Source organism: Urtica dioica, chromosome 12, assembly GCF_054948205.1.
Source record: "Urtica dioica subsp. dioica isolate 48M chromosome 12, U.dioica_male_clone48M_v1_H2, whole genome shotgun sequence".
Taxonomy (NCBI): domain Eukaryota; kingdom Viridiplantae; phylum Streptophyta; class Magnoliopsida; order Rosales; family Urticaceae; genus Urtica; species Urtica dioica.
The window spans coordinates 14,028,366-14,048,108 of NC_142767.1; the positions used below are offsets into that span (position 1 = coordinate 14,028,366).

General features: G+C 35.8%; 1 protein-coding gene across 2 annotated transcripts; it reads left to right on the top strand.

Annotated features, from left to right (window-relative positions):
• Window positions 1-2,270: 2,270 nt before the first annotated feature.
• On the top strand, window positions 2,271-11,573 carry LOC149379353 (regulator of nonsense transcripts UPF2). Of its 2 annotated transcripts, XM_089602637.1 has the most exons (19): window positions 2,283-2,356; window positions 2,516-2,574; window positions 3,152-3,238; window positions 3,457-3,544; window positions 4,241-4,443; window positions 4,545-4,892; window positions 5,060-5,164; window positions 5,354-5,481; window positions 6,271-6,447; window positions 6,543-6,624; window positions 6,763-7,098; window positions 7,269-7,466; window positions 7,765-7,866; window positions 8,016-8,267; window positions 8,362-8,580; window positions 8,758-8,928; window positions 9,326-9,511; window positions 9,882-10,349; window positions 10,822-11,573. In XM_089602637.1, exons 3-19 carry the CDS (start codon window positions 3,176-3,178, stop codon window positions 11,227-11,229), a joined length of 3,534 nt encoding a protein of 1,177 aa, XP_089458763.1. In that variant the 5' UTR covers window positions 2,283-2,356; window positions 2,516-2,574; window positions 3,152-3,175; the 3' UTR covers window positions 11,230-11,573. The 2 variants fall into 2 exon arrangements, with proteins under 2 accessions (XP_089458762.1, XP_089458763.1); XM_089602636.1 differs by lacking the exon at window positions 2,516-2,574 and having other exon boundaries at window positions 2,271-2,484.
• Window positions 11,574-19,743: the final 8,170 nt, after the last annotated feature.

Sequence of the window (19,743 nt, forward strand, 5' to 3'; positions counted from 1 at the left end):
GTTTCAAATTAAGGGTACTCTAGATATTTGGCCCAAAGAAAAACGGTATATTTTGAAATTAGCCATTGTTTGAGATCTTTTTTTGAAATATAGTCAAATGTTCAAAATATTTCAACGTCATCTCTATTTTACACCTCAACAAATCCACTTAAATTGTCCTATTTATTAACAGTAATTATAATAAAATAAAAATAATTAATAGTGCGTATTAATTATCCTCATAAATAAGGAAACAACTCCCTATTCACGTTACCTCCATCACTTTGAAATATAAAACATTCGAAAAAAATTGTACATTTTTAGCCTTTCTCACACTACCAAAATAATAAAAAAAAATAAAAAATAAAAAATTCAAAGGGATTTGAACTAGTAAATAAGTAAAAATGGTTGACAATAATGTATATATTTTGTTTGTATTACCAGTAATAGATAATCATAGTGACCACTTAATGGACAAATCAACCATAAGTGTTTTACTATAAAAAGGGAAAAACGTGGTTATATTTAAAAACTGCCGAGATTTTGATAAAAACTAACAAGCAAAATAAATTTTCAGAATTAATTAGAAGAAAAAACTTGTCGAAGTTTCTAAAGGATATATTAGGCATTTTTACACTACTAACTTATTGTGATGGTTATTTGTTTCAAAATCTTTAAACGTTTGTTATAATGAAAATATTAAGTTTGAGTAGACCTAATTGGTTATAAATTTCATAAATTAAACGAAACAAAATGAAATAGAGACTAAAATAATAAATAAATAAAAATCCTATACCAATATTCAAAATACTGACGATATATCCCGATATATCTACGATATCAAGGAAAAATGGGAAGTTCGATAAAAAAAAATTACTATAACAGCTTAAATATCGTTTTATTTCCAAAATATTATTTTTTATAAAAAATATTACTATAACAGCTAGAAAAGTTATTCCTGAAATACCTATTTTTATAGCTCTAAAGCCCAAAATTTAAACTTGAGTTCTTGGGATGAAGACCCATTGTTGGTTATTAAAACTCATAGAACCACATAGGTTTATATGGAGTGATTTCTTTAAATTTTTTAATTTCACAATAAAGTGAACTTTATTTGTTAGTTAAATAAATTTTTGCATACCATTGTTTCAAGTTAAAATCAAGTGGTTCAAAATTCAAATAAATGTTATATATTCATTCATTACATATATTTATAGATATTAATATATATATATAGATATGTTATACTTATATATACATATATCTATTTAAAATATAATTATTATATGTATCATTAAATTATATATACATAATACTTATTTTTATAGGATTTTTGTCGATATATCCGTCGGTAGGCGATATATTATTGATATATCATCGATATCATCGGTAGTCGGTATTGAAATTGTTATAAGATATTCGTCGATATATCTGTCGATATTTTTTTGAGCACGCGATTTTTTCGGTCCGGTCCACCATTGCGTATTTGTACTTATCGGGTGTAGAATAGTTCAAGTCACACACTCCCATAATCCATTTAATCTTACAAACCGCTTTTATGGAAGCTTTAACAATTTATGGAGAAATGGGAAATTCATTGAAAATTACGACGTATTTTTTTGAAACGTGGTCCTATGATATAAAAAAAATTCTCAATTCTCCCTTTGATAGGATCCCCTTTTTTACGAGAAAGAACAAGATGTTTCTTTTGTCTTTTTTTTCCTAAAAAAAACTTTTGACCTATTCGGGAATCTCCGGATCTCCTAGCACCAAATTTTTCCGATTCGGCAGTTCCGCAGAACGACGTTCTTGCATTGACCGTGAGGTGAGTCTTGGAAAGTTTTTGAATATTTCAAATAAATCTCAAAATTCTAATTATCATTTTTTGCGTGCCCCATAACAGTAAGAACAAAATATTCTTAGCAAAAGGAGGAATCCGCCCGAGGACGCTCGGGTCGGGTGAATTCAATAATAGACGCCCTCAATGGGATCCTTTATTCTGGTCGGAGGAGAAATTACCAAACGTGAAAGCTCTTTTTCCATTCGATCCAAAAAAGTAGGGGAATTTGTATAACGACTTCGGGCATGGCCAGCTCCCATCCGCACTAATCGGATTTTTTGAGGAACATATCGAGAGTAAAATTAACGAATCAAAAAAATTGCAAAATTGGATCGACTCGATATATGAGTAGAATCAAATATCGATATTTTAATTCTTGTCCTATACACATCGGCGAATTACAAAAAACACTACTAATTTATGAGATGGCTTTCAATTTACGCATTTTTGTCTTCCCAAAATCAACAAAAGAAAAAAGAAAAAGCGTTTGTTATATAGAACTGAGAAAAAAAAAATAAAGCGAGGAAAATAAAAAAGGTTGGTAATTTTGAACCCTTTTCTTGATTTCTTCTCTTCCCATCAAAATAAACTCGTCGCACTACTTCTCTCTGGGATTGCGAATTTTACAACTCGACTTTTCTCGGCCAACTCAGTCTATTAATCTGGTCAGTGTTCTCTTTTATTTTGTTCTTACAGCTTTTATCGTGAATCTTTCCCCGGAAAGTCTCGTCTTGATGCGTTTAGTAATTGCCGAGGTTAGGTTTGTGTTTCTCGTTATTTTCGATTTTAAGTACTCGTCGCTGTTATTTCGACAGTAAATAATTTCAGCATTTTCAGACGTGAGAAACTATGTCGCCATTGAAGTTTTTTTTCTTCGGTAAATGTATTGAATTTAGGGAAAAAGAGTTTTGGGTTGTTTAGGCAGTGTATTTAGACGTTTCACGAGGTTTTGAGCGAGGCGTCAGAAGTATATGAACTGAGTGCTGTGTGTTTTCTCATGATTAGAATTAACCAGGTGTCGATATATTATGGCTGTTAAGTAAGAACTAGTACAAATATTTTGTGGCTTTGAATGGCCCTGAGAAATTACACGAAAAGTTGATAAATTTCAGCTGCTTCTGCGAAGCGAATTGTAAATTCTTTGTACTTTTTTTACTTTTTTTTATGCTTTTAGTATCAATTTAAGTTTAGGTTTCTAAATCACGATACAAAATGAAGAAAAAGATTCCCGAAGAGATGGGTCAGCTCTGTGGTAGCTTTTAGTTCTTTATCACAGACATTTTTTTTGTAACTGACTTGTTTGCTTCACGTATCGATTTCTTGCTGTTAAAGGTATCCTTTTGGTAACGGAGAAAGATGGATCAGAACGAGGATGAAGGGCGTGCTGGAGGTGAAAATCACGGAAAGCAAGATGACGAGGTGAGTTTGTGTTTTATTGAGTACTTTTGTTGTGATGTGGCTCTCGAGTTGGTTGACCGTGAAGAAAATTAGACTTTTCTCTATAATGATGAGATTTTTCTATTGATTGGTGATGTTTGGAGTAAGACGGAAATGCACTTCAATTTGCTCGCTTCAAGTTTAGAGCAAGTTAATTCATTACGAAAGCGTATCATGTTGAAGTTATGCTCTCTGTGCAGGAGGCTGCTGCTCGACTTGAGGAGATGAAAAAATCTGTTGAAGCGAAAATGGTTCTTCGGAAGAGCAATACAAATCCTGAAAGACCAGGTTAGTAATGCTACAGCGATCCCAGAGGGCGTGGATGTCATAAATTAATTACTGAGAGCAAGAAAGAATGTGAATGCATAGAGGATGGTTGCACGGTCCAAATTATTAAGTTCTGAATAAATATATGAAGTGAATGAACACGGTATTCTCAATTAGGTCAAGGACTCTCATTCATGCTTTTCTAGTATTGTGTTTGTAAAGAGAATTTTTTTTTTTGGTGAAATATGTGAGTCAGTTGAAGAGATGTGACTGGATTTAGAATTTCTTCTTCAAAGCAAAACATCACTATGTGTTTCTTTCTGTCTTTTGGTAATTGTAACCGGACAATGTTTCATTCTATTTTATAGTATGGACTATGGATAAAGAAAGAAGGCCACATAAGAAATGTCAATTGGCTGTATAGTAGATTCAGTGACATGGAAGCTTTTACCAATGTCATATTGTCATTATTTTTTTTACCTTAACACTTTTTTATCCAAATGCTTGTTCGAAACTTCAAATATGATTTCGTTTAGGAGATGCATTATATACAGTTCTGTCTAAGCCCCGTAGTCTCTTTCTTGCGTGCTTAGATTTGCTACCTATTTAATGTTGCCCGTTACAGTCTCTGTCAAACTTGTATGATGTGTGTGTTCATGAAGCTTATCTGGTTCACTACTCGCCATCATGCTAATTCATTGTGTTCTATATTTTCAGACTCAGGGTCCCTTAGGGCATTGGATTCTAGTATCAAGCGTAACACAGCAGTGATTAAAAAACTGAAGCAGATAAATGAAGAGCAACGTGAAGGGCTTCTAGATGAATTGAAAAATGTTAATCTTAGCAAATTTGTTAGCGAAGCTGTGACCTCCATTTGTGAAGCCAAACTTAGAACTTCAGATATACAAGCAGCGGTTCAGGTGGTCTTCTTAGAACTCAACTTTTCCTTACCAAGTAATCTCCGATGCTTGCTTTTACAAACTCTTAACTCTATATGTGGATTCTTTCTGTATATATATAGATATGCTCTTTGCTTCATCAAAGATACAAAGACTTCTCTCCAAGTTTGATCCAGGGGCTCTTGAAAGTTTTCTTTTCGGGAAAGTTAGGGGACGACTCGGATATAGACAAGAACATAAAGGCTATGAAGAAACGCAGCGCTCTGAAACTTCTCTTGGAACTTTTCTTTGTTGGGGTCGTGGAAGACGGTGGTATTTTTGTAAACATCATCAAAGATCTGACTAGTGTTGAGCACTTGAAGGATCGTGATACTACCCAGACAAACTTGACTCTCCTTGCTAGTTTTGCTCGTCAAGGGAGAATACTTGTTGGGCTTCCACTCTCTCCTGGGCAAGATATTTACGAAGAGGTGATTAATTATTTTCTTTTGGATAATACAAATAGTCTCTTCTCATATATATATATATATATATATATATATATAATTTTCTTGTAAATACGTAGTGCATTTTTTTTATCTAGATTCTATAGCTACTATTTCTATTCCATACTTTTTATGCTGATGATCTGTTACAGTTTTTCAAGGGCCTTAATATCACAGCAGATCAAAAGAAATTTCTCAGGAAGGCATTGCATGCATATTTTGAAGCTGCATCAGAACTTCTTCGGTCTGAGCATATGGTAAGAATATGTTTAATGTCAAAGTCAGTTTTTCCTTGTCCTTACCAGCTCTCCTCACTATATATCAACTTTTGCATTATGCTTGTGGACTTGGACTACCTTTTTTTAGTTTTTTATTTTTCATTCTATTCATCATGTTTGATTTTTTTTTTCTCAATGATAATAATGTGGTAATATTCTTTTGGCTAGTCACTGCGCCAGTTGGAGCATGAAAATGCAAAAATCCTTAACGCCAAGGGTGAGCTAAGTGATGAAAATAGTACATCATACGAGAAGCTACGAAAATCTTATGACTTGCTGTACCGCAATGTATCATCGTGAGTACTTTATTATGAATTGTTTGTGTCACTATTGTGGGGCTAGTTAAAATAAGCTAAATAAATTGAAGTTTGGTAATGGGATTATTCATCGACGCATTTGTATCACAATATTCTTGGTAGTTCTTGTAGCTTTAATTCTATGTGGTTGTTGCAAATTGCAATCTACTGTTTCAATCGTAAGAGGTGTCATAAATTTCTCATGTTTCCTAACTAGAGATGCCAACCCGAGGTGAAAGTTTAGTTAAATAGTTTAAGGTGATATTGAAATATGGATTTGTTTACTACATATCAGAATGTTGCGTAGAGCATGTTGACTTTTATTTATTCTCATGATTGGATATCCACTTTGTAGTTGCATTGCACAGGTTTCTCATTTTGTTCACTAAGCGTTTTTTTTAATCTTCAACCCTTATTATTTGTATGTTCTAGCTCTGTGTTAGGGTAAACTGAAAATAAATACATGTCAACGGATTCAGAAGTCCTGTCCTAGCTTTAACTTCCAATCCACTGCGACTTAAACTATCATCTATTCAAAATTCCTCAGATTTTCGCTTGTTATCTTCATATACTAGCGGTGCAGCCATCCCAGGAACTTATTTTTTTTCATTTTTATTGTTATTTTATTTTTTATTGTACAGATCATAATAATGATGGTAATATGCTATATTTGGTGCCTGGATCGAAGTTGCACCACTCTTGAGCTTCCTGTTTAACGTTTTAGCTATGTCATTTCTTAGTTCTGTATTGACATTCTTGTCCCTCATTCGGTGGATTGTGAATTTGCAGCTTCGCAGAAGCTCTTGATAAGCAACCACCAGTGATGCCAGAGGATAGTCATACAACTAGGGTTACTTCTGGAGAGGATGCTTCACCTTCTACAACCGGAAAGGATTCTTCCACAATCGAACCCATATGGGACGATGAAGATACAAAGTCTTTCTATGAGTGCTTGCCTGATCTCAGGTCGGTCTTATGTTTTAGCGTTTAAGATCATTTCCCTAGATGGTGCTTCTATGGAACATTTGAACTCAGTAAATTGCTGTTTGTTGTTCTCTCAGAGCATTTGTTCCAGCAGTGCTTTTGGGGGACGCAGAGTCCAAATCAAGCGAGGAGTCTTCAAAGACACAAGAGCTACTAACTGTAAGAAGTTAAAACCGATTAACTCTCAACATGTTTTTGTTTTCTGTGTGCCATTCCTGTGCTGTGATATTATCAACGTAATAGCATTAGAGGTTTTGCTGAGCCAGAAGACTAATGTACACATACACACACTTTAAGGAATCTACAACTGAGTCAGACCAAGGTCAACAAGCTACCCAAGACTCCATAGTCGTGTCTGCAGAGCCTAGTGCTGTGGAGGAGGACAAGAGCCCAGAGAAAGCGAAGGAGAAGGAAGAAAAAGAAAAGACTAAAGACCCAGAAAAAGAGAAAGGGAAAGAAAAAGAAAAGAGTAAAGACCCAGAAAAAGAGAAAGGGAAAGAAAAAGAAAAAGAAGCTGATAAAAAAGTCGACAATGAAAAGGAGAAGCTGAAAACTGTCGAGGGAACTAATTTAGAAGCTTTACTGCAGAGGCTCCCACGGTCTGTGAGCCGTGATCTTATTGATCAACTAACTGTAAGTATACACTTGATGTTTTTTTGTTTTTTGTTTTTTGTTTTTGTCATTTTCTTTCCTCTGCTTATAATTATTTGGTGACTACAGTCAAGCTTGCCATTGTCACATCTCTTCAATTTTGTTATCTGAACTTCTAGCTTGAAGATCTTTCTGATTATGTATCTATGCAGGTAGAGTTTTGTTATTTGAATTCAAAGGCGAACAGAAAAAAACTTGCGAGGGCGTTGTTTAATGTCCCAAGGACATCATTGGAGCTACTACCATACTATTCACGTATGGTTGCCACGCTATCAACATGTGTGAAGGATGTTTCAACCATGCTCTTACAATCGCTGGAGGAAGAGTTTAACTTCTTGATAAATAAAAAGGTAAGTTTTTTTGTAATAGGACATGGGATAATAGAACAAAATAAGTGCTTAATATTATTTATAAAGTCGGTTACAACATTCTACTACTAAGAAATAAAAATAATAAACTTGAGAAATCTTTTCACTCTATGAAGTATGAACTACCCTAATGACTTGCCTATAGTAAATTATAATTAACTAAAAAAATAAATCAATTACCAATTTACCCTCTTAAGTTTAACAGGACGTATTTATCTATTGTGACTTGCGGTGGGTCCAAATTTCTTCTCGTCCGTGATTATAATTTATTGTGCATCAGGATCAAATGAATATCGAGACAAAGATAAGGAATATTAGGTTCATTGGAGAGCTATGCAAGTTCAAAATTGCGCCAGCTGGTCTTGTTTTTAGCTGTCTTAAGGTAATAATTATTGCAGTAATCTGTTTAATACCCTTGTTCTTTTATCATTAAATTTTCCTTTTCCAGATATGTTTAAAGATGAAAAAGGACTGGCTATTTATTTATTTATTGAGATCTGAAGTATTTAGAATCCGTGACTCTTAATACAGGCTTGTTTAGATGATTTTAGTCATCATAACATCGATGTTGCTTGCAACGTCCTGGAGACATGTGGTCGGTTTCTGTATCGGTCACCGGAAACTTCTGTTCGAATGGCAAACATGTTGGAGATATTAATGCGACTGAAAAATGTAAAAAACTTAGATCCTAGGCACAGCACCCTAGTAGAAAATGCCTACTACTTGTGCAAGCCACCCGAAAGATCGGCTAGGGTTGCGAAAGTTCGTCCTCCTCTACATCAGGTATAAATTTTTTTCAAATTAATTGCTTTAGTATGATTATATTTTTGCATTCCAGAATCTGGATTGACGAAGTTTCTGGTGGTTTGATTTGCAGTATATTAGAAAGCTGCTGTTTTCAGATCTTGATAAGTCTACAATTGAGCTTGTACTGAGGCAACTTCGTAAATTACCATGGAGTGAATGTGAGGCATATCTTCTAAAATGCTTTATGAAAGTTCACAGAGGGAAATATGGTCAGATTCACTTGATTGCTTCTCTCACCGCCGGCTTGAGTCGGTATCACGATGAATTTGCAGTGGCTGTCGTTGACGAGGTTCCATCATTTCTTTGTTCAAATTCTCGATTATCTGGGTTCATTCTCTATTCTGCCATTCATATTTGTCCTTGTGTGCAACCATAAGAATTGGAAATATCTTGCAATGTGGTTACAAAATTTAATTATGAATCAATGCTCAAGTATATCTAATATGTCTGAATCTCGGTGGTTCAGGTTTTGGAAGAGATTCGTCTTGGACTAGAATTGAATGATTATGGGATGCAGCAAAGACGCATTGCCCATATGCGATTCGTGGGAGAATTATATAACTATGAACTTGTGGATTCCTCTGTTATATTTGAGACACTATATTTGATTCTCGCCTTTGGCCATGGCACACCTGAGGTATGTTGTCTTCTATGAATTTTGATATCTATATATTTATATGTAGCACATGTGCTTCTTTAAAAAAAAATATGTAGCACATGTGCTGTGTGTGTTTGTGTGTAATGCTGTGAATTATAATTTATATATTTTCACTGTTGTAAGGGATCATTTAATGTATCTAATAGGTTTCATAGTCGTATCTTGTTTAAAGGCCTTAGCCGCTGCCGCATCAATAAAAGTCTGCTGTTTCATAAAAAAAAATATCAGTCATATACGGACAACTATTCTTGAGAGTATAATTGTTCATCATATCAGTATATACTGTCTTGTTCAAATTTTAAATAGTTTTTAAGTAGATCATATGTTGGAGTCTTCTTACATACATGGTACTCCGATTTGACTTTCTATGTCATAGCAAGATTCGTTGGATCCACCAGAGGATTGTTTCCGAATAAGGATGGTCATAACCCTGCTTGTGACTTGTGGGCACTACTTTGGCCGAGGCTCTTCTAAAAGGAAACTCGATCGCTTTTTAGTTCACTTTCAGAGATACGTGCTAAGCAAAGGCCCTTTACCGCTAGATATCGAGTTCGACGTGCAGGTTAGTGATAATAACCTTCGAAATTCATTGATAAAAACACAATAAGAATTATAAGGGAGACGAATATTTGAGACCCAGAATGATGCATTCGTACCTCTACTTATAGACAAATACTTGTGTATTACCATCTCTTGCCCTTGGAAATTATGTCTTACCCCTTTATCTTGTAATGCCTTTTTTTCTTTCTTCCCTATAATAAGTTTCGAAACAATTATAAATTTCGTATTAGTAGTAGCATGTAATTTATTATCAACCTATATGCGAATGATCATATAGGGACCAGCAGTGAGATATAACCTTTTAGCTCTCAGCTCCTTTTTGTATTTTCACGCTACGTAAATTCTGATAATCTCATTTACTCGATCATCAGGACTTGTTTGCCGATTTACGTCCCAACATGGCACGATACTCATCCATCGAAGAAGTCAATGCCGCCCTCGTGGAACTCGAGGAGCACGAAAGCAGTGCCCCATCAGAAAAAACAAACAGCGAGAAACACTCAGAGTCCAAAAAGCCTTCAACCATAAGCAGCAGTTCCGACCCCGCCCCGGCGAACGGAAAGAGCGCAATGAACGGCGGAAACGACGAAAACGGGGTCGGAGAGAGTGACAGTGATTCGGGTAGCGGAACAGTTGACCAAGAGGGCGAGGGTCACGACGAGGAGGGGTTGGGCGAGGAGAACCGCGACGGCGAATGCGACAGCGAGGACGAAGAGGACGACGAACATCGGGGAGCCGCTTCCGACGAGGACGACGAAGTCCGCGTCAGACAGAAGGTCACGAAAGTTGACCCTCTCGAAGAAGCAAGTTTTGATCAAGAACTCCGGGCTCTTTTGCAGGCAAGATTTCTTTCCCACCCATGTAGTTGTCATTTCATTACTTTTGAAGACGTCCGGGCTTTTAAAATTTGGGAAAATATCCCCGAGTTTTAATGATACCAGGCATCATAAAGTATCCCTTCAGATTTCACTTTATTGTTAAAATCACCTCGGAACAAAATTTTGTCCAAGGGTAAATCTCCCAACCGATAATGATCACCAGTGCCTGAACCGCAAGATGTTGGTCCAGTAGTGGTAAGGGCAATTCTTGGGACCTTGTCAGTCTTCTGGTCGATAATGCCAGGGCCTCGTGGATTCTAGTCGGGTCTAACTCCGACACCACGATTATACCAACCAAAAATAAAAAAATTGATGCCAGGGCCTCGGGAATCGAGTAGGGTCACACCGTGGTTAAATAAAAAAAAAGAAAAGAAAATACGGGCGAAGTATATTGGTAACAAACGGTGTGTTTGGGGCGGGGAATGAACGACAGGAGAGCATGGAGCAGCGGAGGCAAGAGGTGAGGGGGCGGCCGGTGATAAACATGGCGGCGGTGCCGATGGGAGAGGAGGCGGCGGCGGAGGAGGAGGAGAGGGAAGGAGCGGTGAAGGTGAAGGTGCTGGTGAAGCGAGGGAACAGGCAGCAGACGCGGCAGATGCTGATCCCCCGCGACTGCACCCTCGTGCAGACCACCAAGCTGAAGGAGGCCGCCGAGCTCGAGGAGAAGCAGGACATCAAGCGCCTCGTCTTGGAGTACAACGACCGCGAGGAGGAGGAGCTCGCCGCCGCCGCCGCCGCAGCCTCCGCCGCCAGATTCTCCACCGCCCGCGGCGGGACCCGCCCCCGACACTACACCCAGACCTACTCCGGCGCCGGCGTCTACTACAGCAGAAAACGCTGATCCGATCCCCCCACGCTTGATGCTTCTTTCTATGTACATATGATTTTTATCTGCTGACTGATTTTCTGATTCAAAACGTTGTGTGTGCGGTTCTCTTTTGACCAAACTGCAATTTAAATATTTAACAACCTAGAGTATATTGCCAGTTCTTATTTATCGGTATAATCCATTTTTGAGGAGCCTAGTTTCACATCTACTGTGGTTTTAGTTTTTCCCATAAAGTTCATAGTAGTTTAACCTCCAATTTTATAGGTTGAGTGGTTCTAGTCGTTGTGGGAATGTGGAAGACGATATATATTTTGTAAAGCTCCTTGCAACAATTTAAAATAGGTTACTTTGAAGTAGTTAATTTAGCTAAAATTAAAATTGCTTTACGGCAGTAAAAGGCAATTGTTTTTGTTTTTTTGTTTTTGTTTTTTTTTTGTTTTGTTTTTTTAAGTTTTTAGCACTGCTATGATACGTTCTTATGTGTGTATATATATATATATATATCCATTTTCCCCCTCTTTCTTTTGTCTTAATAAAAATTAAAGGATTCAAAGTTGAACTGTATCAACTGTCAGGTTGAAAAAAAGGGGGGCTCAAGTCAATACGTTAGTACTTGTTCAATCATGAAAGCTCGATCATTTATTTGCCTCTTTGAAATATAGTCCGTACTCGATAAAAATGGTAAAGAAAACAAGACTCGTTCGAACAACCAAAAAAGACGCTTTGAAAAATTATATCAAAACAGCGTTTTTCTATTTGACCAAAATATCTAGATATTTCAAATCTTCATTCACAAACCAATTATGGTACCACCACTATAGGATATCTAGCCTTTTCAAGTGGGTCGGCTTTCAAGTCCAACTAGGGTAATAAAACGCATACAAATTCTTGGTACTCTATATTACAATTTATAGGTCGTATACTTATTCCGGTTTATGAATAAAAATATATAATTATTCTTCGTTCAGGCACTTGAACATAAAATATCGCTTTCCAATAATTATACCTTGACGATATCTATATATGCGCTATATGCTCGAGATGTCATATACCCTGAATGAAGTTTTTTACTTTCCATCTTCAAAAATTGGAACAGAAAAAGCAAGGAAGCAAATTATATTGTTTTGAGAATTTGGTTCTTCAAAATCTGGGTGTCCACAAGCCATTATGTAATATAAGCTAAATAGCCATTTGGAGCTATTGGAGCACATTATTCTAATTTTACAGCTAAGAATTGCGTGCCATATATGTAACATGTGGTTCCCACGTATGTTTTCCACTTTTGTGCAAATTTTGACACCTTCACTATTTTCGACCTATTTTACTAGGTACTAGAAGAGTTATTACTTTTTTTTTTCTTTTCTTTCCCCATGGCTTGTGCATGTGTTCCACGATATGCTACTACTATTAATATTGTATCATATGTACCTTTTCGTGGGAAGAAGAAACTGATTAACAGGGTGAATAAAATGTTGTATATATATATATATATATATCTTGTATATAATAATAACTATAATTTATAACTAATGTATATATTAGTCTCATTTCTTTTTGGTCAAAGTATCATGTAGCTTGAGGAACAAAAGCACATGATTCGTTGCCTTAATCTTGTTCAAAGAATATAATTCCAACTTTACAGTTTTCTCGTATAGCTTTCAATTTATTGGAGACGACGGATGATGGGGAAATTACAATGTATTTTAGTCAAGGATTTGGTTCGTACGTTCTTAGTTTTGAATCTATCTTATCCGATGAATACAGTTTTTTTTTTTTTTTTTTTTTTTTTTTGGCTTTTTGTTATTCTCAAGAGACCAATTTTTACACACGCAATAATTAATTAAAAAAAATAAAGACAATAACACATCCACACCACAGAGGAGCATAAAAATAAAGATACTGTGTAGAAACAATTGAAGCTAGGCGTGTCCACGGTTCGGTTGGGTCTGATATCAGCCTCTAAATCAGATCACATTGCTTTAAAAAGTTTATTAATAATATTGAAACTAGAATAGACTGTTTAAACAAAATAAATTAAGCCATTTTTTAGACCAACTGAGTCCGGTTGACGTGTTTTGAGTATATTTCTTTAACTGTTTTACAAAATTTAATTTAAAGAATTAACAGCTTAGTAAATAGTTTTTATTTATTTAATATTACATGTATTAATTAACATCATGTTCAACCCAAACCTTAAGTTTAAATTTTTGAAATCGGACCGTGCAGTTTTAGACTAGTTTAAATATTAAATGAGCACCATTCATGTTCGCTTAAAACTTTTTTAAAGATGGGCAGTTTTAAAAAACTGGTGATCCAATTCTAATTTGAATTTTCAAAATTTTTTGCATACCTATACTTAAAATAACACATAAAGTAAAATATAATTAATTACATCCCTATTTTGTTAGGCCTGTTCAATCAGATTATTATACTTATGATTGATGTAAATAAGTTGTTCTTGTAGCTAAAACAAGTGCATGGGACCTCCAGAGTCCTGAGGCTTTATGGTAGATTATCATATTCTTCACCGCATGAAAACCCTTGAACATAATTCATAGTATGTTGATTCCTAAATGGATTAGCTGAATTGATTAATTATATTCAAAGTATGGAAACCCTTAATATAATTCAAAAATAATTATAAGTGATCTCGCTCTCTTGCTAGTTTAGGGTTTGACTTTATTACGAGCATAACATTAACTATTCTAAGGTTTGAAACTTGTGTTTATTGATATTTAATTTTCTAGTTAGACCAAGGCAATATAATAAATAAATGTATGGTGTATTATCTTAAGAGGGAAAATCAAAGCAAAGTGATGCAACGAATGATGTCAAACGGGCATTATTTTGCGATTTTTTATATCATGATTAAAATCTATGTTTTAAAAAACTAGTGAAATCCAACAATAGAAAATATTACTTGTATTTACTTGTCGAGTTATTACTTCTACAGTTATTTATATTGCTTGTTTGAAAATGACACTGTTATACAATATTGAAAAGTAGTGACAGTGCTTTTTTTTTTTTTTTAATTTTTTTTTTTTACCTACGATTGTATTGGAAATAAGAAGATCATATACGAGAAATAATAGACATAAATAAGTAATAGCTTGGAGACAATACTTTACCGGAAAACTTAAAACCCACTATATTGCTTTGAGACAGCGTAGTAGCACCGACAACAATTATTACAATGTTTTGAATTTGCATGTTTTTTTTTTCTTAAAGCAACGTAACTTAGCATCAATAATTAGTTTTTATTCTACAAATCAGAATTATCGACGTCGTTTATCAACCCATGAAACTCAAATGCCCGAACGACTTATTTGAACTGAATATTTATGAAATTACTTAACGTGTGCTAAGAGAAGATTGGATAATTAGGGTGTTGAACAAATGATTGTTTTTAACAGTTTTAATCAAGATGATAGACAAAATAAATAATCAAACATAAATCAATAAAGGAGACACATAATCGGTAATCATGTTCGATATAAACAATCTACTCAGAGGGACTGATACGTCCGGTGGTGAAAAGCGATCAACTATCTCAATAATCAAAGGTATAAGACTTAGGTTTGTAGACTCTCTCTCAAACGCCTAGCTTATTTGACTTCTCCACTGGATGACAATCTGAAATCCCCTCAGACTAGAGACTCTTTTTCACGCGATTCTTCCTCCCGAAGATAGCACGATCCTCTACCGAAGATCTTCTCATCGTATCAACGCAAAAACACGCACTCACAAACTCTGTACGAATCGTGGACAACACCAACAAGTTTCTTGAACTAGTTGTCGATGAAATCTACTAGCAGAGAGACTGGTTCAAGATTAAGGTCGGCGTGAATTGACCTAAAAAGTGTCAATTGACCTAATGAAACCCTAGGGGGGTTTTACAGAGGTCAATAACAGATCTCCGTGAATTAGAACGATATGAAATTCAAATCCGATCGTATCTCATGATTTTCGGAACTAAAAACTCAATATTTTTAGTTCAATTCGCGCTGGAAAAAATTGACGGAAGTTACCCGGGTCTTGAACTTGGTTGAACAACTTCTTGCATGTTCGACTTGAACAGTTGTTACAATCTGTTTTGCCAAACTAAAACCTATGCCACAGAGGATCCAACAATTTAAATAAGTCATTTGGATTGATATCTAAAAGTTTAAGATAGCCCGCTTTTATTAATTTTTACTGGACATGTTAAATTTTATTGGATCTTAAATTCTTAATACAAGATTTGGATATTATTAAAAGATAAAATGTCTGGTCGTTATTTATCACCCAAAGGTTAGAGCTAAAGGCTCCAGCATCATAATGATTTGAGAATTAGCTAATTCATAAGGTAAGAGCTCAAACCATTGAGTTGGAATCAGAAATTCGGACAAGGCAATAGTTAAAGAAGATGGTCAAAACCAAGATATTGATAGAGTACATGACACGTCAGCGTCAGCCATCGATGCAATACAGAGTGACAGCGTGGCGTCAAGTGGTTAGGCACGCGTAGGCACGTGTCTGGCACACGCAGAGTTTGTTAGAGTAGTTAGTCAATCAACCGACTATGTACATGTAAAGTATAGAGTGTAATGTATTCGATTGATTCAATATACAAACAAAGCTGGGAATGTTTTCTCTCAAGCTTTTCAATTTCCGAACCACTTTCTAGGTTTCTTCTGATATCAACATGGCCACTAAAGAAAATAAACGTCGGAGTCACAAACTTAACAATCATCATCAAGGATCATTCGAAGTCATAGACTGAATGATTGCCAGCAATAACTGATATAAAGTGCATATATAAAGAAGAAGAATAGGTGCTATGATTCAAAGCAACTCATATAAATTCTCAGTTACCATCACAAAATTTTAAAACAGTTTCCTATCCGGTCCTTTTTTTAGAGAACGTTTGCGTAGGGTCTTCACCAAGTCACTCTTGTTTTGTCATTTTGTATTTCGTTGATTATCTATTTGTAAGTTTGTTTAATAAAAATTTGGTAGTAGAAATAGGGGTTATGGCTGGACATAATGACAAGTACCAACATCACACAATTAGAAGGAGAAATGGTTGAGAATGATGTAGAGTACCAAAAAGGCATAACAATAAAAATATGAAAAAACACCTCTAAAACATTCAATAACAGAACTACACATTACTGCTTCAACCTAATGAGACGGTGAAGACGATCGACCACTTTAATTTGGCAAAGACGATACAATACATGCATGAGAAAGTCAACTAGAGGGTAAGAAGCTCTAGGAGTCTAAATAGTAAGGGAGATTTCTAAAGACAATCATACAGGGAGATCGTTTAGTCCTGATGAGGGTAAGACCTAGCTTGGAGACCAATTGGACACATTTGAATCATGGATTTTACACGAAGGAGCCGGCCTTGAAGTAATATCCTAGACATTCATCATTGCACCTGGTGGGGCCATTAAGAGGTGGTACCATAAAGTCTAACTAAGCCCCTCAATTCCTGAAGAGATTCGAGTCGTTGCTCTGTCGAGAAACTCATCCTACCTAGCACATAAAAAATCCAAAACAAAAGATTCATAACCATCAGTTCGTCTCATGTTGAGTCCTTAAATTTATACATAAACAAATACTTTAGCAGGCTATCTTTGTTGAGTGACTAGATTTTAGGTTTATTGAAATATCTTTAAGATAATCTTCTCTGTCTTTATCGTGATTTCCTTCATCATCTACATTTCTTATGGTGGAAGTAAGGAGCTCGTCGATTTTATTCAAAATGAATATGTCATGAAATTTCTTATGGGATTAAATGAGTCTTTCACAACTTTGCATTGTCAAGTCCTTCTCATGGATCTTCATGGATCCCCTGCCTCCAATCAATAAAGAGTTTGCAATGGTGTGCCAAGAAGAGAAGCAACAATTTGTTGGTGCTGAAACTTTTGGAGGCCATGATCAACCAGGATCGATTGCCATGGCTGTGAATGATCAAAAGGCCAATGATCCAAGAAAATTTAACAAGAAAGATCGTCTAGTATGCACTTATTGCAAAATCACTAAACATACATTTGACAAATGCTACAAGCTCGATGGATTTCTACCTAGCTACAAGACGTGTTTCAAGGGACAAGCAAAACACGACAGAAAGATCTTACAACAACTCTGAGGAAAATAAGAGTTATCATCGGTGTCTACCTCCAATCTGACATATGATCATATGCATCATATCATACACTTACTCTTCAACTAGCTCAATGCACCTACAGCTCCTGAAGGTTCAAATAATATCAACATGACATCATTCAACACAAGTTCTTCGTGTCATAATATGAGTAGATGTTAAATTACAAATTCTTACTATTGTTGGATGTTATATTCAAGAGCATCTCGACATATTTTGTGCAAAGAAGTCTCTCAGTTATGACTCTTCCAAATCGTACGGTGATATGTTCATAACTACGATGATGTTTGTATCAATCAGAATCTAGTGCTCAATAACATCTTACTCGTACCTGATTTCAAATTCCATTTGGTATTAGTCAATTCTTTGACATTATATTCACATGTTATGATTTCTTTTTCACACAACTATTTTGAATTACAAGATATCGGGAGCAAGAAGATGATTGGCAAGGGTAGAAAGTGTGATGGCTTGTATGTGCTGGATGATGAGTAAAAGCATCATGTCAATAGTCGCACAGCTCAGATCTAGCATAACAGGCTCGGTCATCTGTCCTCTAAAAGATTATAATCTTTAAAGAATATGTTTTTTTTTTATATGTCTAGCAATAAGAACATTCCTTATTACATTTGCCTCTTAGCTAAGCAACCTAGACTCCCTTTTATCTTTCATAATCATCTGTCAAGAAAAGTGTTTGATCTTGTTCACTGTGATGTTTGGGATCCATATTCTGTGACCTCATATTCTGGTTTTAAGTTTTTTTTTTTCCGACTCTTACTGATGATTGTAGTAGATTCTCTTGGGTTTACATAATGGGAAATAAATATAATGTTCACAAGATTATTCCTCGTTTTTGTGCGATGGTCGCTATCCAGTTTTCTTGCTCTATAAAATAGCTTAGATATGATAATGCGAAAGAGTTGGTGTTTATATATTTATTTTCCAAAGCTATGATAGTATTAGGGGTATGCACGATCCTGTACGGTCTAAAACCGGCCTCTAAACCGGAATGTCTAAGAAAATGAACCAAACCAAACCATACTGTTTTAACCCGATCCGGTCCGGTTTAAACTGTTTTAAACGGTTTTAAATATTTTTTTTCCTACAAATTCAATTAGAAAATATAAAAAATAATATTAACATAAAAATATATTAAATAAGATGTCCAACTCAAATTAGTTCATTCAAATGTCTTAGATAAATAAAAAAAACAAACAAACAACACAAATATTAAGACCGGTCCGATCCGGTCTAACCTGCGGTCCAAAATTTTCAAATCGGATCAGACCGTTTTAGACGAATCCAAAAAATCGGATCGGATCGGGCACTACTACAAATGTTGGATTCTACAACCAATATTCTACAACGCTTAAAGGCTAAGTATTGTAGAAACTGGAGATTCTACAACACTTAAAATAAGCGTTGTAGAAACTGGGTGTTTCTACAACGCTTATGGCTAAGCGTTGTAGAAGCTTGGTTTTTCTACAATGCTTATGGCGAAGCGTTGTAGAAGCTTGGTGTTTTTACAACGCTTATGGCTAAGCGTTGTAGAAGCTTGGTGTTTCTACAACGCTTACTATAAGTATTGTAGAAGCTTGGTGTTTCTACAACATTTACTATAAGTGTTGTAAAATTTCACCATATTTCAGATCTCCTACAACTCTTAGACTATCCTTTGTAAAAGCCTCGCTGCCGCGACGTGTTTTTCTCGCCGCGGAGAGAACTTTCTACAACGGATAATCTAAGCGTTGTAGGATTAGTGAAATTTAATGGACTTCGCCGCGGCGAGAATCCTTCTTCGCCGCAGCGAGAACCTTCTACAATGGATAGATATCCGTTGTAGGAGGTTCTCGCCGCGGCGAGAAGAGTTCCAGAAAGCCTTTTTTGGAGAAGATTTCCGTGCCGCGGCGAGAAAATTCTGGGCTTACATTTCAGTAGCCTCGCCGCGGCGAGAAATAGTCTTCGCTGCGGCGAGAGTTCTACAACGCTTACTCTAAGCGTTGTAGAAGCGTTTTAAAACCTAAAAATTTAAATTTTTTCAAAAGGCCCGCCCGAATTTCTGACTTAGTCAATTTTTCTTCTTCATTCTTCTTCTTCTTCTTCATTCTTCATTGTTCTTCATTCTTCTTCTCCACCCTCTCTCTCTCTCTCTCTCTCTCTCTCTCCGCCGTCACTCTTCTTCTCCGCCCTCACCCTCTCTCCGCCTTCACTTCTCTTTCTCTCTCCGCCCTCACTTCTCTATCTCTCTCCGCCCTCGCTCTCTTCTTCTCTCCCTTACTCTCTCTCCACCCTCACTATTCTTCTCCGTCCCCACAAAACCCAAACCTCAAACCAACAAAAGTCACAACCACAAACCCATAAACTCCACCACCATG

Bases quoted from the DNA above. Each gene is read 5' to 3' on its own strand.
- LOC149379353 (XM_089602636.1), top strand. From the start codon at position 3,176: ATGGATCAGAACGAGGATGAAGGGCGTGCTGGAGGTGAAAATCACGGA. The intron at 3,239-3,456 runs GTGAGTTTGTGT...CTCTCTGTGCAG, and splicing joins ACGGAAAGCAAGATGACGAG to GAGGCTGCTGCTCGACTTGA. The intron at 4,444-4,544 runs GTGGTCTTCTTA...GTATATATATAG, and splicing joins ATATACAAGCAGCGGTTCAG to ATATGCTCTTTGCTTCATCA.